The sequence below is a fragment of the Bos taurus genome, chromosome 2 (assembly GCF_002263795.3).
Source record: "Bos taurus isolate L1 Dominette 01449 registration number 42190680 breed Hereford chromosome 2, ARS-UCD2.0, whole genome shotgun sequence".
Taxonomy (NCBI): Eukaryota; Metazoa; Chordata; class Mammalia; order Artiodactyla; family Bovidae; genus Bos; species Bos taurus.
The window spans coordinates 128,146,888-128,171,155 of NC_037329.1; the positions used below are offsets into that span (position 1 = coordinate 128,146,888).

At 38.9% G+C, this 24,268-nt stretch overlaps 1 protein-coding gene across 1 annotated transcript in view; it reads right to left on the bottom strand.

The window, feature by feature from the left end:
* CLIC4 (chloride intracellular channel 4) overlaps window positions 1-24,268 on the bottom strand; it is a 74,123-nt gene that overhangs the window by 32,134 nt on the left and 17,721 nt on the right. Inside the window, exon 2 of the mRNA NM_001080218.2 lies at window positions 3,999-4,108. Within this exon, the coding sequence (NP_001073687.1) occupies window positions 3,999-4,108 (110 nt within the window). The remainder of the gene's footprint in view (window positions 1-3,998; window positions 4,109-24,268) is intronic.

Consider the following 24,268-nt stretch of genomic DNA (forward strand, 5'->3'; position numbering starts at 1 on the left):
GAATGATGCTAAAGCTGAAACTCCAGTACTTTGGTCACCTCATGCAAAGAGTTGACTCGTTGGAAAAGACTCTGATGCTGGGAGGGATTGGGGGCAGGAGGAGAAGGGACGACAGAGGATGAGATGGCTGGATGGCATCACTGACTCGATGGACGTGAGTCTGAGTGAACTCTGGGAGTTGGTGATAGACAGGGAGGCCTGGCGTGCTGCGATTCATGGGGTCGCAAAGAGTCAGACATGACTGAGCAACTGAACTGAACTGAATTTCTTAAAGTTATCATTTCTACTCTCAATTCCCCAAACCAGAGGAATTTACCCTAACAACTACATGGCCACACTCAGCTATATCCAAGTCAGTGTCTCAGTGTGACTGTCTCTCTCATTACTGTTCTCATGCTTTCTTCTTTCTCTTCCCCCAGCCTACCTCTCAGGCTTATCTGTGCTCTAATGATGCTGATCTCTTGATTTAGGAACTTCTGAGCACAGTGAAGATAGTGGAAGTCTTTAAATAAAGATCTTGATCACTGCCATGAACTTGTTAGCCAGAAAGGCCCTATAACACCAGTGTGATAAAATAATGAATTCTATTCAATGAAAGGTTTGAACATGGTTTGATATGAGTAGTTTCTAATAAGTATGGTGAAGATATTTAACATGTAATGGACACTGAAGAATTGTCAGTTTACTTTTCCCTTCCTCCTTCCTGAGATTAAAAATGAGGTAACTGACCTCCAAGATGGAGAAGGCAGTGGCACCCCACTCCAGTACTCTTGCCTGGAAATTCCCATGGGCGGAGGAGCCTGGTGGGCTGCAGTTCATGGGGTCGCTATGAGTCAGACACGACTGAGCGACTTCACTTTCACTTTTCACTTTCATGCATTGGAGAAGGAAATGGCAACCCACTCCAGTGTTCTTGCCTGGAGAATCCCTGGGACGGGGGAGCCTGGTGGGCTTCGGTCTATGGGGTCGCACAGAGTTGGACACGACTGAAGCGACTTAGCAACAGCAGATCTCCAAGAAGATGAGATAGCTTGCCCGAGGTCCCAGGGAAACCAGGGACAGGGCTCTCTCTGCACAGATCCAGGCCTCTGCCCCTCACATTTTCTACTATGCCATGGTTGCTCCCCTTTTGATGATGTGGTAACATCTTGAAATGTGTCCCACACTTTATTATTTTCACTTACATTCGCCTGAAGCTTTTGTTCAAATGGCAGTTGATAAAAACTTAAATTCCTCCTAAAGCCTACAAATGTTTTTTTAATCTAAAAGTTCTATAATATGATTTCAGCATAAACCGAAAATTAGGTTTAGAAATTACTCCCACAAAAGTCTTAAGGCAGCACTGGCAGGCAAGCAGCGGGAGGCTGCTCCAAGCCTCACAGGGGCGTATGATACCACCAGCGTGGGCATTAACACCAACTGAGCTGCAGAGAGAACCTGTCATACAGCACCAGAACCAGAGACTGGCTTGTTCCTATGGATGGAATGGCATGTAACAATCATTTTTTCAGAGCAGAGAGTGGGCTTGAAAAAGCTCTCAGTAGAGTTCTATTGCTCTCCACCAGCTTGTTCTGGCATCAGTACATTTCACCAAGAAATTAGGCAATTAGCAGAAAAAGCAGGAAAACAACCACTGTGGGCACCAAATCTTTTCTCCCCCACAGCTTTCTAAAAACAGTCACATTTAAAGTTTTAAGAATTATGAAAGGTACTTTTTACTACATGATGTTTTATTCTTCTGTGACAACTTTATTCTATTGACTTTTTTTTTTTGAGCCAATGTTCACTTTCTTGAGATACCTTCTCTTTGAAATCTTAGTTAAGACTACATATTAAGGGTGGTGTTGTTGCTCAGTTGTGTCCAACTGTTTAGCGTCCCCATGGACTGTAGCCCGCCAGGCTCCTCTGTCCATGGAATTTCTCAGACAAGAATACTGGAATAGGTTGCCATTTCCTTCTCCAGGGATCTTCCCGATCCAGGAATCAAACCCATGTCTCCTACTTGGCAGGCAGATTCTTTACCACGGAGTCACCTGGGAAGCCCATATAAGGGTGAAACTCATAGAAAAGGTCTGGAAGGATGATAAACACTGAACCTAAGTTCAATTATCTCTGTGAAGGGGAACTTGATGACCAAGGTTGGGAATGAAGGGGACTCATTATCATGTACTAGCTGTATATTTTTAACTGATCTTAAGAAGGCTTTTTTTTTTTTTTTTAATATATACTGTAGACCTAAGATTTTTAAAGAAAGCTAAAGAATATAGGCTCCAATATTCAGTGCTCTCTGTTGATTTAACACAAAGCTCTAAAAAATAAATATATATCTTGAGGAGTAGATTTTCTGTCAGGAAACCCTGAATCTTTCATCCCACTTCTCACATGTCACTTTTTACATGTCGGGTACCTTACATATACAAGCCCTAAACATATACAAGCCCTCAAATATCAATCAATTTCCAGGAATAATGTCTTAAAAAGTTTGTAAGTGAAAAGTGAAACAGATGAGTTAGAAACGGCTGTGACGAGTTCACTTCCTTTTCTGAACCAGATTCCCATCGTTTTTTGTGCTATTACTGGTATGTACCACAATCAAGCACTGTATTGAGCTGTTCAAAGAAGGCTTTTTTCAAAGCATGGCAGTCAAACTCACTTGCTCCAAGCCAAAAATGGAATAGGAGGAATCCATGTATTTTAAGACACCCTAAGGGTGTGTGCTTGGTGGCATGGTCTATTTTTAGGAGTTATATTGGGAAACTCCCTTTGTGAATGTGTGTAGGAAAAAAACAGTAATAGAAGGGTAAGTATAAATTATTTCATTCTTACAACAGTCCTGTCCAATATGAGCTAGGTTTTTCTTCAAATGATCCTGTAGTTTTAATTCTTATAATTTCCAAGGCTTACTTCTATGTTCATATATGTAACCAAAGGGGTTCCTAGAAGACTTTATGACTTATTTTCAATAAAGAAATTTTAAGTCCTCAAAATCTAATTAAGTGAAGCAAAAAAAAAATTTTACGGTCCCAGAGAATGATAATAGAGAACAGGGAATGGGATTATAGCTATCAGATAATTCTCACCTTGTGATGCCCAGAAGAAGAATGCACATGAATTCTGCTACCCACCAAGTGACAGCCTGTCAATATTTTTTCTTGGATACTGTTCATGATTGATATGCTTAAAAAATAAACAGCAAAGCATGTTGTGGCATTTGTGTCAAGAGGAATACATTTCCACTGCCACGTCCTAAATTGTCTATTGGTATAAATGCTCTCAATCCTTGGCTTAAACCTTTTTTTTAAAAAAGTATGAATGTTCTTTGCCTCGGATCTGTTTGCTAGGGGAGAACAGAAGTTCTTGAGGAAAAAAGCTTACTGCTTATCAGGGCTCTTCACAGCCCTCTCCACTTTGGTCTATGGAGAGAAAATTAGAAACATCCTTCAACTAGCAAGAACAATCACAGGGCCATAGAGCAAGGTAACTGCTCTTATTCTATAATTGTATTTAACCAAATATGGTCAAAGTCATATTATAAAAAACTCCTATTACTCCCTAAAAAGTAGGTTAAATGAAAAAGACCACAGCAGTAATCAGCCTCCTAAAATTCCATGCTTAGCTTTAAAAATCCAGATACATAGGCCATGTGTTTCCTAACACATGAGAAGTCATCTGCTTAGAAAGTTCCTCATAGTTCCATGCTCATCCTGTAAAGTCAAAGATGTCACTGCATCTACACTAAAATAGCTCCTGGTGCTGCTCTTGAAATATAGAGTAAACATACAATAAGTTCTTAAAAACACAGAGTGGTCACATGCAATATACTGACACTGTGAATTATCCATAATACTCACGCAAGTTAAATGTGTCCATCATTCAGCTGAATTTTAATACATTTCTTTAGAGAACATAAGCAAGCAAAGTGAGAGATGGGGAGAGGATCAAACTGAAAACAGTAAAGTATGTACTCAAGTTGATCCCCAACTATAACCAAATCTTACCTTTTCAGGTCAACAGTTGTGACACTAAACACAACTCCTTTGAGCCAAAGAATCATGAAGAGCCTCTGGGAAAAGGGGCAGTTTCCTATGCTTTCACCATCACTGCCAGCCTGGGAAACAGAAATGAACATTAAAAAAAATGTCAAAGTGATGATACACAAAACTACAGACCTTTTTCTGAATTTTTATTTTCTTTTATTTATTTTATTTATTTATTTATTTTTCTTTTTCTGAATTTTTAATCAAGGGTACGAGGAGACAGGGAAAGTTGCTCTGTGGAAGGAAGAAACTCAGGTCTTTCATTGGCCTCTTTCTCTCTATTTGGCCATGCTTCGTGGTTTGCAGGATCTTAGCTCTCCCTGACCAGGGATTGAACTCGGGGCCTCAGCAGTGAAAGCGCACAGTCCTGACCACTGGACCACCAGAGAATTCTCACCTCTTTCTCTTCTTAAAAATGGCTAGCCTAATACAGCATTGTCCAAGAGCACTTTCTGCAATGATAGAAACTACCTGAGTCACCACTGTCCCAAACAGTAGTTATTTGTGATACGTGGCCAGTGAGTACTTAAAATGTAGTTGGTTCAACTGAACTGAATTTTATTTACTTCTAATTAATTTATATTTAAACAGCCACAAGTGGCTAATGGCTACCATATTGGATAGCACAGGTATAATCAACCCCTAGGGGGAACATATATCCTTGTGTTGGGGCAAAAACTATTACAGGTTTTGTGAAATGTAAGTTACTTCTTACTCTATGAGACAGTATTCTTTACAGGGCAACACACAAAAAAAGGAAACACGTGCTTGCCTCCAAAGAGTAAAATAATCACCAACCTCCCCCAATATTTAAATCGCCAACTTAAAATAATAATTTTTAAATTATTCATTATAAAAATCCCGTATCCTGTTTACACATTCCTTCAGGGAACAAGAAAATAACAAAAGATATCTTTAGAATAAGTTATCTGTGAAAGTTGTATCTGACTCTCTGTGACCCCATAGACTGCAGCCTACCAGGCTCCTCTGTCCATGGGATTTTCCAGGCAAGAGTACTGGAGTGGGTTGCCATTTCCTTCTCCAGGAGATCTTCCCAATCCAGGGACTGAACCCAGGTCTCCTGCATTGTAGGCAGACGCTTAACCATCTGAGCCACCAGGGAAGCCAAGTTATCTATAATCCTACTCAATTGATTTCACTGAGCTCAACAATGACACAAAATTTTCCTAAAAATCAGAGTGAGACAAATCTTTAACTCCATCATGTAGGTCCCTGAGTTTATAAAGGAGGGAGGGAACAGGAAATCAGAGAAAGAGCCTGCAGGGTAGAAGAGAACACTCTGATACTGACCAGCAGCCAACACAGCCCTCTTGACCATGAAGTCTGTGAATAGAGCCAGAAGTTACCTTTCAACAAGTCACTCAGATGTTGGTAAAAGTACTGTTTATTTTCCTAATGTAATTCTCAGAAACTTCAGAAGCCATTTCAGTAAAATGCTACATTAGTAAAGTCATTAATTCCTATACAACAGGGAAATGGAGGGGAGTTAAAACAAAAGCAGTTACCTGATTAAAGATAATATTGATACAACCAACAAAATACATGGGCATATAAGGAGGATCTCAGAACTCCACCCTAATCACATAGCACAGGATATGCTTGGTTTCATTAAAAGAATTTTTGATCATTCTTTATTAACAAAACATCAAATTGTAGCCAGCATGAATTATATTCATTTCTAATACTATAACTTGTACAAAAATTTACTTCCTAAAGAAGGTCTAGTTCTTAAACTTTGGTGTTATTAAAAACAACCTGAAGAGGGGCTTCCCTCGGGGCTCGGGTGGTAATCTGCCTGTGATGCAGGAGACTGGGTTCCATCCCTAGACTGGGAAGATCCCCTGGAGAAGGAAATGGCAACCGACTCCAATATTCTTGCCTGGAGAATTCCATGGACAGAGGAGCTTGGTGGGCTACAGTCCATGGGGTCACAAAGAGTCAGACAAGACAGAGCGACTAACTCACTTTTCAAGGAGAAAAAGTGGGGCATCTGCTGGACACATGAAGAAACACTGATGTGGAAAAGTTAGGACAGTAATTTCTTCTTCAGAGCACAAGTCAGTTTACAGTACTAAGTCACCCCACTAGGTTAAACGTATAATAAATCGGCACCCAAATCTGCTTTTTAGAAGATGCTGACCATCTAAACAACATATGGAACACGGATAACATACAACTAAATTTACCACAGATAAAAAGGTAACATACTACCTTTCTACACAGCTTAATGATTAATATTTTCATATTTCATACAAACCTGTAGCTTCATATGCCCCGATTTTCTTTTATTTTTTGCATTTTTTCCCCTCCCGGTTTTAATATCCTTAGCAGCAGAAGTATAAATATAAGAAAAAAGTAGAACAAATTGAGACTTACTGGAAAAGCAGTAGTTTGATAGACAAAGAATGAGTATGGCTTATCGTCTTCACCCTATTCCATTTATTTAATCTATAAAATTAACTGTATTTTCCAAGTCTCTGTGACAGCAGTGTGAAAATAAATAAATTGGTAAAGAAGATGTAATAAAGATGTTGTATCTAAGCACCTGGAAACACATTAAACTGCAGACACGTTGGAGGTACACCATGACTGCTACAGGGCGAGGAAACTGTGCCTCAATTTCCTGCAGCAGCCTGCACAGCGCAGCCTAGAGCACAGACAGGAGAATCCTGGCACGTGAACCGCTTCATGAAAACCTGCTCAGACTACAAATGTCCCTGTGTCTTCACCCCTTTTGTCTATAATTTTCCACCGGTTTTACCAATTTACTTCTCTTTCAGGTATAGCAAAAGCTTGTTACACATCTCATACTCCTCATCAAGCTACTTTCCTTTATGCACAAGTAAAAACATAGCATGTAGGAGACTTCCTTGGTGGCCCAGTGGCTGACTCTGCGTCCCAGTGCAGCGGGCCTGGGTTTGATCCCTGGTCAGGAAACTAGATCTCATATGACACACTAAGACTCGGTGCAGTGAAATAATTAATTAAAAAAAAAACATAGTATGTGCACTCTCCAATACAAATCCGGAAAAAGGCTTTTTATTAACTACTCTCCTAAAACTCAAAACAATTCAAATAAGAAATAGCACCATGAATAAGTTTTTCCAAAGTCATAAGACCACTAGAAAATTGGGAGTTACTAGTCAGATGATATTTTCATAAAGTAGAGTGAAACTGTGGAAAAACTCAAGATTTCCAGTAGTCATAAATCAAAACTTTCTCTTTTAATCCAAGTTGTACTAATAAAATTCCATTTCAACAAAGTTAAAGGATCTAAATCAAGCTTTTGAGTATCAACTACAATAAATAGTTGGTCCAACCAACTGAGGAGGGTATTATGGTACAATGTAGTATACAAAAAGCATACTACAACTGGGAATCATGGTATCTTATTCTACACTGTTTTGTATTGATGACAAAAATGAACATATAGCATTTAAAAAGGTACATACAGCATTTTAAAAAGCATTCATACAGCATTTTTTCAAAGTTTTGCTTTTTCTATTTCTTCTAACAGTAACATACACATTTTCAATTTTTTTATTAAATGAAAGATTCTTTAAACTCTATAGTGCTTTAAAATTTTCAAAGTTTCACACACAATTTCATATAATCCCAAAATTACCCTTTTTTACTCCTACCCCTCTACTGCCCCTTTCTCCTTCCGTCCCCCTCACTAGTAGCCACTAGTTTGCGCTCTAAATCTGTCAATCTGCTTCTTTTTATTCACTGGTTTGTTGCAATTTTAGATTCCACTTATAAGTGATATCATATAGTACTTGTCTTCTGTTTGACTCATTTCACTTAGCATAATGCCCCCTCCCCAAGTTCATTCATGTCGCTGCAAAAGGCAAAATTACATTTTTTATGGCTAAGTAGTATTCCCTTGTTTTATATATGTGTGTGTGTATATATACACACACATACATACCACATCTTCTTTATCATCTGTTGATGGGCTCTTAGCTTGTTTCCATATTATTTACCTTGGCAATTGTAAATAATGCGGTTATGAACACTGGGGCATATGTACCTTTCTGAATCAGTGTTTTTGTTTTTTTCAGATATATTCCTAGGAGGGGAATTCCTGGGTCACGTGGTAGTCCTATTATTAGTTTCTGAAGAAACCTCTATACTGTTTTCCACAGTGGCTGTACCAATTTACATTCTTACCAACAGTGTCTAAGGGTTCCCTTTTCTCCACACTCTTGCCAACATTTGCTATTTGCATTCTTTTTGATGATTTCTTTTCTGACCAGTATATGGTGATATCTCATTGTGGTTTTCATTTACATTTCCCTGATAATTAGTGATGTTGAGCATCTTTTTATGTCCTGTTGGCTATCTGCATTTCCTCTTTGGAAAAATGTGTATTCAGTTCTTCAGGCCATTTTTTAACCTGGCTGTTTTGATGTTGAGTTGTATGAGCAGTTTATATATTTTGGATATTAATGGATATTAACCCCTTATCAGTCTATCATTTGCAAATATCTTCTTTCATTCAGTAGACTGCCTTTTCATTTTGTAGTTGGTTTCCTTTGCTGTGCAAAAGCTTTTAAGTTTCATTAGATCCCATTTATTTATTTTTGCTTTTGTTTCTTTGCTTTAGTAGGCAGATCCAAACAAACATTGCTGCAATTTATGTCAAAGAATGTTCTATATGACTTATAGGTTAATCTAATCTAGGTTAATCTAATACATTTCATGAATTTAGCAGCTAATTTAGACAAAATCCAGGCTAAAAGTTGGGCTTCCCTGGTGTCTCTGCAGTAAAGAATCTGCCTGCAATGCATGAAACACAGGTTTGACCACTGCATCAGGAAGGATCTCCTGGAGAAGAAAAGGGCAACCCACTCCAGTATTCATGCCTGGAAAATCCCATGGACAGAGGAGCCAGGAGGGCTACAGTTCATGAGCTTTCAAGAGTCAGACAAGACTTAGTGACTAAACCACCACTACCACACTACAGGTATACTTTAAAACCTCATTTATCTATGCTTTCCTCTAGAAATTTTATAGTATCTGGTCTTACATTTAGGTTTTTAATCCATTTTGAGTTTGTGTATGGTATTAGAGAATATTTTAATTTCATTCTTTTATGTAGCTCCAGTTTTCCCAACACCATTTACTGAAGAGACTATCTTTGCTCCTTTGTATATTCTTGCCTCCTGCATCATAAATTAATTGCCAATAGGTGGGTGGGTTAATGGGCTTATTACAAATCTATGAATCTGTCTCTGTGCCAGTACCACACTGTTTTGATCACCGTAGCTTCTGTAGTTCAGTCTAAGGTCAGGAAGCATGATTTCTCCCTCTTTGTTCTTTCTCAAGATCGTTTTGGCTACTCAGGATCTTTTGTATTTCCATACAAAATTTTTAGTTATTTGTTCTAATTCTGTGGGAAATGCCATTGGTATTTTGATAGGGATTGCACTGAATCTGTAGATTGCCTTGGGTTGTCATTCAGTCACTTAGTCACCTCCCACTCTTTATGAACCCATGGACTGAAGCACCCCAGGCTTCCCTGTCCTTCACCATCTCCCAGAGCTTGCCCAACCTCATGTCCATTGAGTCAGTGATGCCATCCAACCATCTCATCTGCTGTCGTCCCCTTCTCCTGCCTTTAATCTTTCCCAGCATCAGGGTCTTTTTCAATGAGTCAGCTCTTCGTATCATGCGGCCAAAGTATTGGAGCTTCGGCTTCAGCATCAGTTCTTCCAATGAATATTCAGGGCTGATTTCCTTTAGGATTGACTGGTTTGATCTTCTTGCAGTCCAAGGGACTCTTAAAAGTCTTTTCCAGCATCACAGTTCCAAAGCATCGATTCTTTGTCTCTCAGCCTTCTTTATGGTCCACCTCTCACATCTGTACATGACTACTGGAAAAACCATAGCTTTGAATACATGGACCTTTGTCAGCAAAGTGATGTCTCTGCTTTTTAACACACTGTCTAGGTTTGTCATAGCTCTTCTTCCAAGAAGCAAGCATCTTTTAATTCCATGGCTGCAGTCAATGCAGTGATTTTGGAGTCCAAGAATAAAGTCTAGCACTGTTTTCATTTATTTCCCCTGTTATTTGTCTTGAAGTGATGGAACTAGATGCCATGATCTTAGTTTTTTGAATGCTGATTATTTAACAATATTAATTCTTGCAATGCAAGAGCATGGTATATTTTTATGTTTGCATTGCCTTTAATTTCTCTCATCAGTGTTTTATAGTTTTCTGAGTATAGGTCTTTTAACTTTACTACTTTTAAAACAAAAACTGAAACACTACAGAAGGTCAGGGCTCCCCTACCCTTGAACCATTCACTAGTCATTCTTCTAGATTTTTATTTTCTACATACATACTACTTTTAAACATGCAATCACACTGCATAGCTTTTTATAACATTTTATTCCCAAACTAATATGATCAGTCCTCTGGAGACTGTAAATGTCCCAACCAGGATGGCATCAGAGAAGGCCAAGGAGGGAGCCAGGGCCTTCAACACTGCCAGCCAGTGATGGGAACCCTCCCTTCTCCTTGGTTGGAGGGAAGTAAGGTGAGGGGTGTCAGAAAAGGAGGCCTAGAACAGAGTAGCCAGGACTTTCAAGCTCAACCAGCTATAATGAGGCCACTTCGAACTGGGGTGTCAGTAGAGACCACATGGGGAGCTGGAACTCTGATCCTGGCCCAGCATACTGAGGAGCCTCCCACCTTGGGTATCAGAGGAAGCCAAGCAGGGCACATGGACTTCTGTCTCTACTTGGACATCTATCTCCACCCGGCTTCTCCTGCCCACCAACCTTCCTCTCTGCCTCCCCCTTCCAGACAAGTGTCAGAGAAGTTTAAACCAAAGGTTTAAATAAGATCCAGAGTTTCATAACATAATAAGAAAATGTTTAGGTTTCAACTGAAAATCACTTGTCATACCAATAACCTTATCAAACTGAATTTTTAAAAAAGCAATCAAAAGATGTCAACATCAAGATGACAGAAATGTCAGAATTATCTGACAAAGATTTTGAAGCTGCCATGATAAAGATGCTTCAATGAGCAAGTATGAACAGCTTAAAACATAAAAACAAACATAAAAATAGCCTTAGCAAAGAAATTCAAGATATAAGGAGGAACCAGAAAACAAAACACTGGAGACTCCCCCCACCCCATGCCCATTAGTAAAGGATCTGGTAAATGTTATCACCCCACCAGAGGGTGGAAGTCAGGGCTAACCCATTTGGCCTTTGCTGGCACGGGTGGGGGATAGGACCATATAGTTTTTCCTGTGGTGTTTGGAGTAGAGCAGCTATTGTCTGAAAGTTTTCTGTCTTGTTTAGGCCATCCCTTTCCTGGTTTTCTGGCTAGAGACAGCAGCCTTCTGTTGGTGGTGTTTTGTCTGCAGCTGTTGGTGTTTCCAGGTTGCTGGTTTCTATAGCGCCAAGTCTGGGATATATGAAGCAAAAACTCAGGAAACTCACCACCACCATCCACTACTCCATCTTCCCAGAAGTGCAAGTTTTTCAGATGTATTCAATTTAAAAAGCAAAACTAATACAATGGATTATTACTAAGCCATAAAAAAGAAATAATGCCATTTGCAGCAACAAGGATAAACCTAGAAATTATCTTAATAAGCAAAGTTAAGTCAGAAAGACAAATACTATATGACATCACTTATATGTGGAATCTAAAACACAACACAAATGAACATTTGGAAGTGGAAAAGAAAATGAAAACTATATAACTGAATCATTTGGCTGTATTTCAGAAATTAACACAACACTGCAAAGCAACTATATGTCAATAAAACGTATAAAAATTAAAAATAGATAAAAGGTGGTAGTATATCTACATAAAATGAAGTGCTGATACATTCTATAACTTGGATGAACTTTGAATAATTATGTAAAATAAAAGGGGCCAGGGACTTCCTTGGTGGTCCAATGGCTAAGACTCTGCATTCCCAATGAAGGCGGCCAAGGTTCGATCCCTGGTCAGGGAACCAGATCCCACGTGCTCCAACTAAGGCTCAGTGCAGCCAAATAAATAAAAATATTTAAAAAGTAGCTATAAAGTTTAAGAAAAAAAAGCAGCTAGTCACAAAAGATCACATTATTTCATTTATATGAAATATCCAAAATAGGCAAATCCAAAGAGACGGATTAGCAGTTGCCTAGGGCTGAGGGTAGGGGAGAGGGGATGGAAAGAAAAGGGAGTTGAGAAGGACTGCTAATGGGTAGTCATTTCTTTTTGAACTGATAAAAATGTTCTAAAATTAGACTGTGCTGATGGTTGCATAACTTTGTGAGTATTCCAAGAAACCACTGAAATGTACATTTTAAATGGGTGAATTGAGTAATATCTGAGTATCTCGATAAAGCTGTTTTAAATGTATATACAGATTACAAGTAGACAAAGATTACATACTAGACAAAACTTTAATTTGGAATACATAAATAGTTTTTAAATTATGATTTCATATTATAGAAAACATTTCCTTAAAAATTAGATTACTCCAAATAATCAAAGCAAAAACATGAACAATACCACAGACAGAAATAACCACCAATTCCAGACAAATAATGAGTCTTAGCATTCATTTAGGTTTTGCTCTTATAAAAAGGGTAGTGTTGTTTAATCTGCGATCAAGAGCTCTTCTTGTACACTTTCTATTCCTCACCCTCTCCCGTCCCACCTCTGTTGTAATTCTTGAATTGCCCAATACTAGTATTTATTCAGAAACTAACCAGATTAACTACTACATTGCAGAAGAGAAGTCAGTGGCAAGTGACATAAATATTTTTAATGTTTTACTAATTCAAGGTTAAGGAACTGCTCACTTAGAAAACCCAGTTTAATCAGTTTTCAGAATAGTCAGATTTTAAAACACCCTAGGAAGAAAGTTTTAACTTGGTTTCTCCATATTTCTTTGAGTTGAAGGGGCTGGGGGTGAGGGGTGCTATGACTAGGGGAAGAGAAAGAAGCATCATAGAAATAACTCCATAAATAAAGGCAACGGATGTGTAAAGGAAGAATTACCACATCCCAAGCTCTGCTCATGTAAATAAAACAAAGCCAGTCAATGACAGGACATTGAAAAGACCTCAGTTGCTACCATTTTTCTTGTTCAGTATTACCAATCCATGAAGTCTACTCTCCAGATGAGAGCCAGTGCAATTTAGAGAAGAACAGATTAGTTTGAAAAGAAATTACATGAGGAATAGATACCAGGATTAGACAAAACTCCAGGGTAGGCTGTTAAGAGTTCACGTGAAACATTTACCATGTTGAAGATGAACTCTATACTCTCCCAAAAGAAGCTCTTCACATGTTTTAATCTAGTTAACCCTTATATCCTTCTTGCACAGCAGAGGATGGTGGTTAAGAGTTAAGAGTCAGACTTCTAGACAATTCCAGCATATCCCAGCTGTGTGATTTTCAAAAGTGATTTAACCTTTCTGGACCTGTTTCTGTCTTCTATAAAATGGGAACAGTAACATGAACTACCTAACTGGATTGTTTGGAAGAAATGAATGAATTAATATATTAAAGGGCTTAGAACAGCACAATGCACTAAAACAGGGAGATGAGGAGTGAACTGTTCATTGTATGTCCTTTCATACTTTTTGATATTCATACCATGCACATGAATCTTTCATTTAACAACAACAACAAAAAGCAAGCAATCAACAACCTTCCAGCATGCATGCTAAGTCGCTTCGGTCACGTCCAATTCTTTCCGACCCTATGCACTGTAGCTTGTCAGGCTCCTCTGTCCATAGGATTCTCCAGGCAAGAATACTGGAGTGGGTTGCCCTGCCCTACTCCAGGGGATCTTCTCGACCCAGGGATCGAATCCGAGTCTCTTATATCTCCTGCATTGGCAGGGGGATTCTTTACCACTAGCTCCACCTGGGAAACCCCCAAAACCTTCCTACCCTAGGAAATTCCCTGGTGGTCCAGTGTTTAGGACTCTGTGCTTGCACTGCAGGACTGTGGGTGGCACAGGTTTGATACCTGGTCAGGGAACTAAGATCCCACATGCTGTGTGATTCAGCCAAAAAAGAAAGAAAGAAAGAAAACTTCCTGCCCTCAACATATGAAAGTTAAGTGAAACATAAATTATAGATGAATGTGGAAAAGACCTGAAAATAAAAGGAATCCACATAGAAACTGATTCTCAAAACCTTAGGATACATAAATCTGTAAGGAAGTGGGTTTAAAACACAGATACCAGGTCTCACCTCCAGACACTGATTCAGAATGTCTGTGGTGGGGTACAGCAATCTTCAGTTTTTAACAAGCACTTCAAACAATTCTAATTCTCATGCATTTGGTGGGCAGAACATATTTTGGCAAACACTGACATGGAGGGAAAACATGCCAAAAAATAAAAGACAAGAAAGAAGTTTACTCCACAGTTAAACTTCGAATTCCTCATGATGGCTTTTGGACTCTGCTCTTTGTAAGCCAGCAATCTAGTCACGATTTGCTAGGGTAGGATTTGATAAATAACAGCCTCCTCTCATACTTTAAAGGAATGCCAAGCTATCTTGCCTCAAACCTGGCAAAAGCCAAGTTACTTAAACCAAACTAGTAGCCTAAAGCCTCTTAAAGCCTAAACACTCATTCTTATTCCACACAATCTAAGAAGCAGAGGCAAGTATCTTTTGGTGCAAAATAGTACATTAAAGCTTCTAGAAGCTTATCTTAAGACCAAAGAGTCAGACAAAACGGAGCAACTAAACCACTAGTGTGCTGTGCTTAGTCATTCAGTCATGTCTGACTCTTTGCAACCCCATGGACTGTCGCCCACCAGGTTCTCTGTCCACGGGGATTCTCCAGGCAAGAATCCTGGAGTGGATTGCCATGCCCTCCTCCAGGGGATCTTCCTCCAGGGATCGAAGCCAGGTCTCCTGCTTTGCAGGTGGATTCTCTATACCTTCTGAGCCACCAGAGAAGCTCACTACCACCACTGTCTATATCTTAAGACCAAATATAATGTCAAAGACAATGATGGTGAACTAGAATCCTTTACAGATCAAGTCCTTTATGCTGCAGGATGGCTATATCTAGTTTAAAAGAACAATTACACATTTTAATTAGTATGTTACACTACTAAATGATTTGACTTGTCAAGAGAAGGAAAAAAAAACAGATTCTGCTGTGATTTAGGGATGAGAACCAATACCTGGTTTTCCACTAGAAAACTGTATGTGTGTGTATGCATGCTCAGTCTGTTCAGCTCTTTGCAACTCCATGGACTGGTGGCTGAAGTCCATGGGGATTCTCCAGGCAAGATACTGGAGTGGGTTGCCATTTCCTTCTCCAATGAAGACCCAGGGCAACCATAAATAAATAATTTTTTTAAAAAATGAGGTCTTGCAAAAGTTTTCTTTCTTTCCTAGAGTGAATCCCTACCAATATTCATGAGGATTCACACTACTATTCCATTATCCCCTTCCATTCATCCTGTACAATAGGCAATATAAATTTGGACCCTTTCATGACGAAAATCACATTATCCTTCACCTGAAATTCCCCTGGCTGCATCTGTCCTTCAGGTCAAGCTCTAGTCTCACCCTCAAGAGAACTTTCTATTCCAGCTTTTCAAACCTTGATCTCAACACAAATCAGCAGCTTTTTTTTTTTTTTGTTAGGACATGGAGATCTTTTTAGTTTTGGCATGCGGGAAGAAGATCTTATTAAAATGCAGATTCTTGTTCAGTAAATCCTGGGTAAAGCCCAGGATTCTGCATCTTACAAACTCTTAGCAACTCTACACCATTTTTTAAAAGTTAATTGTAACTTGCCTTGTGATTCTTAAAACACTACTATGTATCATTACTTTAATATTCGTATCTCTGCACTGTATCTTCTGAACTAGACTATAAACTCAGTAACACACCATACTTTTTTTTAATCTATCAGACTTCATCTGCTGCAAATGTCTTACTATTTAATAGCTTTCTATTGGTTGCTAACAATGAAAGCTTTTGAGTCACAAAAAAGTATTATCAGTATAGAAAAACAAGTCAAATCTTTCTGATTTAATAAGTTTTTTCAAAAAATTTGATTAGGTCTCCAAATCACCTTGGGATAAAGTTAACGAACCAGAAACCAGTACAAGCAAAGTCTGACAGTTGCTTGCCCAAGATACATTCTCCCATTTTTTTTTTTTTTTTTTGCTGATTGATCTTGAAATTTTGATCAGCAATCCATTCCTCCCTCCCCTAAGAGACACAGGGGATGATAACCCAATCTCCAATTCTAGGGGTAAATCCTGACTGATTCTAAGCCAGTCATGATAGTTCCAATCCTCTTGCCAGTGACTGACAGTATAGTCATGTGACCCAGTTCTAGTCAACAGTCCCCACAGAAGAGTTTCTCACTCTTAAGACAAAGATACCAGGAGAGGAAATCCTTCAGTGAGAAACCTGTGGCTGATGTGTCCAACTTGAGAGTAAGCTGAGGCTACAACCAACACAAGAAAATCACACAGTAGCCAATCTCCCTGCTAGACTTCGTTCACTAGGTATGTTGTCTTAGTGGTTTAAGACAATCTGGGGCAAAGTTTTCTGTTATTTACAATTATAAGTATCCAAACTAACATTTCCATTTATCTCCAAGTAAGACTAGAAGTATGAGGGAATTCCCTAGTGGTGCAGTGGTTAGGACTCCACACTCACTGCCCAGGGCATGGGTTCAATTTCTGGTCAGGGAAGATCCTGCAAGCCTCACAGCACAGCAAAAAAAAAAAAAAAGGAGGAAAAATAAAAACACGTAAATGTGGTACGGAATGAAAGAAGAAAACTCACAAGGTAAGTTAAAGGAGATATAATAACCAGGGCTCTGGTTTGTTTACAATTAATTCTATTTTCATAGGCTGCCATTTAGACTTCGTTCTAGGATTTCAGCAGTCTGTGTAATACCTGCCACTGAAGTTCAAGCTATGGGCTTTCTCCTCATTCACAAACGTCTTATATACACCTTCTTGCCTAGGACCAGATATATTTATTTATTCAACATTCAATACATATTTACTGCTGCTGCTGCTAAGTCACGTCAGTCGTGTCCGACTCTGTGAGATCCCAGAGATGGCAGCCCACCAGGCTCCCCCGTCCCTGGGATTCTCCAGGCAAGAACACTAGAGTGGGTTGCCGTTTCCTTCTCCAATGCATGAAAGTGAAAAGTGAAAGTGAAGTCGCTCAGTCATGTCCGACTCTTAGCGACCCCATGGACTGCAGTGTACCAGGCTCCTCTGTCCATGGGATTTTCCAGGCAAGAGTACTGGAGTGGGGTGCCATTGCCTTCTCCGACATATTTACTGAGGACTCACTATCTCCCAAGTGCTGGTGATTGGCACTGGAGAAACAGCTGTGAATGAGAAAGGTAACAGCTGACTTTATGACTGTGGAAGAGAACAGAATATACCCATCAAGTTAAAAACTGTAAACTGCAGTAAGTACCTAAAGGGAAACAAAGTACTAAGAGAAAAGACAAGGAGCACCTACTTTAGATAAGATGGTCATGAAAGATTAGACCTTAAGAATAAGAAGAAACCAGCCCCACAAAGAGCCAGCGTGACTACACTGCTATGAATACTAGAGAAGGTGGTGTTGGAGGGGGCCAGATCATGAAAGACTTTCTAGACCAAACTACACAGTTTAAACTTACACTCGCAGAGGGAACAATTTTATATTCATTGAACAAATGTTTATCATGCACCCTCTATGTTAAAAAAAAAAATCATTTAACATCAGAGCAAGGATTCTGAAAGCAGAGAACCTGGTTTGACATAAGGGTTCTCCTACTTAACACCTGTATAATACTGGGCACATACTTAAACCTCTGGAACTCAGTTTCTTATATATGAAATGGGAATAATATCCATTTCATAGTTATGAGATTAAATGAGTTAATATATGAAAATCTCTTAAAATATTGCCAGCATGTGGTAGGTGCTTGGTAACAAAGTATGTGCCAAGAAGAGAATATATTCCAACTTTATGGAATGAGCATGTGTGTGTGTGCGTTGGGAGGGATGTGTGTTAATGGGGTACAACTTTATGGAATGAGCATGCTGTGTTGGGAGGGGTGTGTGTTGGGAGGGTGTGTGTGTGTGTATGGAATGAGCATGCATGTGTTGGGAGAGGTGTGTGTTGGGAAGGTGTGTGTGTGTATGGAATGAGCACACGTGTGTTGGGAGGGGTGTGTGTTTGGAGGGTGTGTGTATGAAATGAGCACACGTGTTTGGAGGGTGTGTGTATGGAATGAGCACACGTGTGTTGGGACTGGTGTGTGTTGGGAGGGTGTGTGTGTGTATGGAATGAGCATGCGTGTGTTGGGACGGGTGTGTGTTGGGAGGGGAGTGTGTGTGTGTTGGGAGGGGTGTGTGTGTATGGAATGAGCACGTGTGTGTTGGGAGGGGAGTGTGTGTGTGTTGGGAGGGGTGTGTGTGTATAGAATGAGCACGTGTGTGTTGGGAGGGGAGTATGTGTTGATGGGAAGGGAGTGTGTGTGTGCTGGGAGTGTGTCTGTGTGGAAAAGAGTAATGGGATGCCACTGAAGGGTTTTGGTAGGTGGGGGTACATGAGGGTAAAATCCAATTTCAATTTTAAGACAATAAATAACACTTGCTATCAAGTGGAAAACAGGTTGGGAGCATGAAGCTGATGAATAATGGAAGCTGAGAGATCTACTGCAATAGTCCCAGTGGAATGTGGCTTGGATTACAGGGAGGCAATGAAGGTGGAAAGAAATGCATGCATCAAATTTAACTGAGGAGGGTACAATCCTAAACTGTGGATGGTTTGGATGTGAGAAGTGAGGGAAATGAAGAAATCAAGTATCTTCTAGATTTCTGGGTTTCAGCAACTGGGTAGAGAAAAGCCTCAAGATGGATGGAGGTGAGGCTGTGCCTGCCTATTCTTTGCTGGAGGACAGAAAGAGAAATCCCTTCAAGAGATAACCACTTACAGCTCTTAACCACAAGAGCTATAATCTTGATTTGAAGGTATTTCTCAGGTGTAGGAGACTACAAACCAAAATTAGCATTGTTTATACCTCAGGACAGACTTGGGAAAAGGTAGAAACAAGGGTATTAACTTTATATATCTCTGTACTGTTTCTTCTTAAGATTTAAAAAAAATTTTAAAGAAAATGTTCCACATGTTTATACATGATAATTTTATTCATGCTCCTCATCACTGTCAAAAGATTAAGCTGTTTAAATATGACAGCATTTTTTCAAGCACTATGAAGAACTCAAAAGAAATTCTGAATGCAAACTCAAAACCTACCTGAACTAATGTAGGGAATTAATGACAGTTGAGATTCTACTGAGTACTACTTTTGTTCTCCGTTACATATTTGAAATGTATGCTGAAAATGAAAACAAAAGTTCTAATCAAGATTAAAATCAAATCTGAACTGTCTGGCCAGAATCATTTGTTAAAACTAAATGCCAGATATACAATGACCAGGCTTTCCATCTAAGAACAACAGAACCATAATGGAAAAAAACAAGCCCTGTTCACGGTCAGTCACCCAAAGCCTAAATTAGGAGGAACAAAGTCTATTATCTCTTCAGAACAAATTATAATTCATATAACTAAAACTACTGAATGATAAGAAAGAAAGAAAAAAAAGACAGCCAAAGGTATAACCCTTTTCCTTGTCTGGATCAATCTTGAAAGTATTCCTTATATGAATCAACAATAATAAATGGAAATGTTGCCAAAACTGCCTACAAACAAGTTAACAGCTACTGTTTAATTTAGTGGTTAATTTATCATTCAACATGCACTATAGGAAAGTGCTTTTTATTGATACATTAACCCTCATAATAACCATATGAAGTTAGGTATTGTTTTCTTCATATTTCAAATAAGGAAACTGAGATTTAGAGAAACTGAGTAACTTGCCATAGGTCATATAACTGAGGAGGGGCAGAACTGAAGTTTGAACTTTAAGTTCATGCTATTAACCACTTTTACAGTTTCTAACACCAAGATAAGAAAGAAAACCTGGAATGGCACCTGCTTAGTCCCATGATCTGTATGGTACAACCACCATCTTACACATGACATTACTATCAAGTAAGTTAAACTACCTGAACCACAACCATGACAGTGGGATCCAGAAACGTTATTTAAAATTTTCTAGCAGCCATACTTAAAAAGAAACAAAAGTGAAGTTAATTTAAATAATATTTTATTTTATCCAATATATCTAGAATATTATTAGTATCATTTGAACATGTAGTTGTTAGCTTATTTTCTTTGTACTAAATCTTTGAAATCTGGTGTATATTTTATACTTAGAGTACATCGCAATTCAAACAAGCACTTAACAACCACATATGGCTAGTGGCTATCATACCAGACAGCACATGGCCAGATCATCAGTCTGTGAACAGCAAACACTAATGTCTGTCACCGAGACCATGTACTAAAAGTCATGTACCCGATGCATCAACTCAACACTGACACTCAGATTATTTACTCTTATTTCAAACAAACTTTAATGAGTTTGTTTATCTGGCTTACCCAAGCCACAAAAGACTACAATAGAAAATTAAAGGAAATGGGCTGCATCAATAGAGTTCAGCTGGTAAAGGAAGAAACAGAAAACACACACACAAACACACACGCAGCCATGGTATGCACACACACAGGAGATTCAAAAAGCACGATAGCTGAGGCCCTTTAGCAGAAAGGCAAAAAATAGTCCACATAGCTCAACAGTTTCTGAGGCCATCATTGCATTTTTGAATTTGTATTCAGAATATTGACATTAATTGACAGTTAAATTCAGCATTTTAAGAAGTCCAGGAAGTATTAACATATTTTAGAAATATTTTCATTTAAAATCAATTTTAGACTTCCCTGGTGGTGCAGTGGATAGGAATCCACCGGCCACTGCAGGGGACATGGGTTTGATCCATGGTCCAAGAAGATTCCACAGACCCTGGAGCAGCTAAGCCCCTGTGCCACAGCTACTGAAGCCTCGCTGCCTAGAGCCCATGCTCCACAACAAGAGAAGTCCCTGCAAGGAGAAGCCCATGCTCCACAACAAGGCAGCAGTGCCCCCGCCCCACCACAACTACAGAAAGGCCGTGCACAGCCAGGAAGACCCAGCACAGTGACAGAATAAATAAGTTTTAAAAACAAATAAAACCAGTTAGAACTCTACACTATTTTTGCAAATTTTCTATAATCTAAAACTATTCCTAAATTATAAAGTTAGCTTTAAAAAAACAATTTGAGGCATTTAGTATGACCCAGTAGTTCGCTGGGCTGGATGAAGCACAAGCTGGACTCAAGATTGCCAGGAGAAATATCAATAACCTCAGATATGCAGATGACACCACCCTTATGACAGAAAGTGAAGAGGAACTAAAAAGCCTCGACGAAAGTGAAAGAGGAGAGTGCAAAAGTTAGCTTAAAGCTCAACATTCAGAACACTAGGATCATGGCATCTGGTCCCATCACTTCATGGCAAACAGATGGGAAACAGTGGACACAGTGGCTGACTTCATTTTTCTGGGCTCCAAAATCACTGCAGATGGTGACTGCAGCCATAAAATTAAAAGATGCTTACTCCTTGGAAGGAAAGTTATGACCAACCTAGACGGCATATTAAAAAGCAGAGACATTACTTTGTCACCAAAGGTCCATCTAGTCGAGGCTATGGTTTTTCCAGTAGTCATGTTATGGATGTGAGAGTTGGACTTTAAAGGAAGCTGAGCGCCAAAGAATTGATGCTTCTGAACTGTGGTGTTGGAGAAGATTTTTGAGAGTCCCTTAGACTGCAAGGAGACCCAACCAGTCCATTCTAAAGGGGATCAATAATGTTCATTGGAAGGACTGATGCTGAAGCTGAAACTCCCAATACTCTGGCCACCTGATGCAAAGAGCTGACTCTTTTGAAAAGACCCTGATGCTGGGAAAGACTGAGGGAGGGCAGGAGGAGAAGGGGACGACAGAGGATGAGATGGTTGGATGGCATCACCGACTCAATGGACATGGGTTTGGGTGGACTCCGTGAGTTGGTGATGCAAAGGGAGGCCTGGCGTGCTGCAGTTCATGGGGTTGCAAAGAGTCGGACACAACTGAGCGACTGAACTGAACTGAACTGTAGTTCCCCTAAGATCAACTCTCTGCACCCATAACAATGATAACACTGAGACAGAAACGACCACTTGCAGTGAACTACACTGCAGAATGAAGAAAAGCAACATATGCTGGAGGGGAGCTGATACCCAGGAGGAAAATGCACTGGACAAGTTTCTCCAATTTTTATCTTTTAACCTTGTGCTATGCAGGGCAGCTAAAATTCCAATGAACAATTCACAGTCCTGCTGGCTTGAAGAACTGAAGAACAGAGTTCAGCGATTCAGGGAAACCATAACCAATGGAAAATAACGTCGAACATCACAAAAAAGAGAACTAGTGGGAGGGAGTCCTAAAATCTGCACAAAACTCTGTGTAGATCTCTGGCTGATCCCTGGCATACACATGCATAGGGCAGATTCCAAGTAGGCCAGCTAAAAGAACTGAATTGAAATATGAGCTGCCTTCACTTCAAGAGACATCTGAGTTCAGCTGAGTAAACTACCAGCCTGGAAAAAAAAAAAAAAGGAAGAAAAAAATACTCTTCTGAAGAATATAACAAAATCCAAATTTTCTATAATTTATTATTCACAATATACAGAATACAATCCAAATGATTCCCTATAAAAACATGAGAAAACATGAACTGTTCTCAAGAGAAAAAATAATCAAGGAGACACATGGTAAACTGACCCAGATGCTGTATTTTACAGACAAGGATTTTTTTCTTTAATATTATTTATTTGGCTGCACCGAGTCTTAGGTGTAGCATGTGGTATCTTTGATCTTCATTGCAGCATGTGGAATCTTTAGCTGGAGCGTGCAGGATCTAGTTCTCTGATCAGAGAGCGCACCCAGGCCCTCTGCTTTGGGAGCATGAAGTCTTAGACACTGGACTACCAGCAAAGTCCCTAGACAAGAATTTTTGAAGCAGTTATTATAACTATGTTCAAAGACAAAGGAAAATAAGCTCATGATAAAGAAAGGTAGAAAATTCTCAGTAAAGAAAGGAGACCACAAAAAAAGAAGAAAAAGTAAATTCTAGAACTAAAAAATACAGTATCTGAAAAAATTTAAAAACCACAAGATGGGTTTAACAGTAGAATAGAGAGAAAAGAATCTATGAATGTGAAGACAGATGCAAGAAACTACTCAATCTGAAGAACAGAAGAAAATAAGTGAAAAAAAACTAAGAGAACCTCAAAGACCCATGAACATATCAAAAGGTCTGTATGTTTAATTAGAATCTCAGAAGTAGAGGAAAGAATGAGGCAAAAAAATGTCAAGAAATAACAGCCAAAGTTTGCCCAAATTAAGACAAATTTACAGATTCAAGAAGTTTAACATCAAGTAGAAGTAACATAAAGAAAGCCATACCTAGGTAGATCATAATTAAAATGCTAGAAAGTGAAGAAAAAAAAAGAAAATCCTAAAAGGAACCAGAACAAACACACACATACACACTGCAAACAAAGGAATAATGATTTGAATGACATCTGAATTCTCATCAGAAATAATGGAGGCCAGAAAACACAGAATTACATTTTTAAAATACTGAAATAACAACAATAACAACAAAAAAAAACAAAAATCACCCCCAAACCTTACATCCAGGAAAAAATATCTTGGAATGGAGGTGAATCGAAGCATTTTCAGATAAAACTATACAGAATTTGAATGTCTGACATTTAAATGAGTTAATTTCATTTAAATTAACTAATGTTTATTATATTAAGGCATGATTATATTATTTTTAAAAAGAAACATCCCCTTTACAGTTAGATATTCTCATTCTGGCCACATAGAAAAAATGTAACTCAAACTTTGTCACTGCCTAAGCCTTGTTCTTTGAACATCTTCTAACCAAAGATAAATTCACTAACTGTCAGAGTGCTCCTTTGCTTATCAGCTGAAGACAAATATGTTAGAGGTATGAGTGAAATTCTAATGCAAGTCAAAATCCCTAAATGTAGTTTAAAAATATACAGAAAGAATCCTAGGAGAGGAAGAAAACAATGAGTGTTAAAAAAAAAACACTCCTCCCTCCCCAGTCTGTGCTTACAGCAACTATCTAACTATAGTAGGTAAGAGCTATTTCTCTTTATCAACAT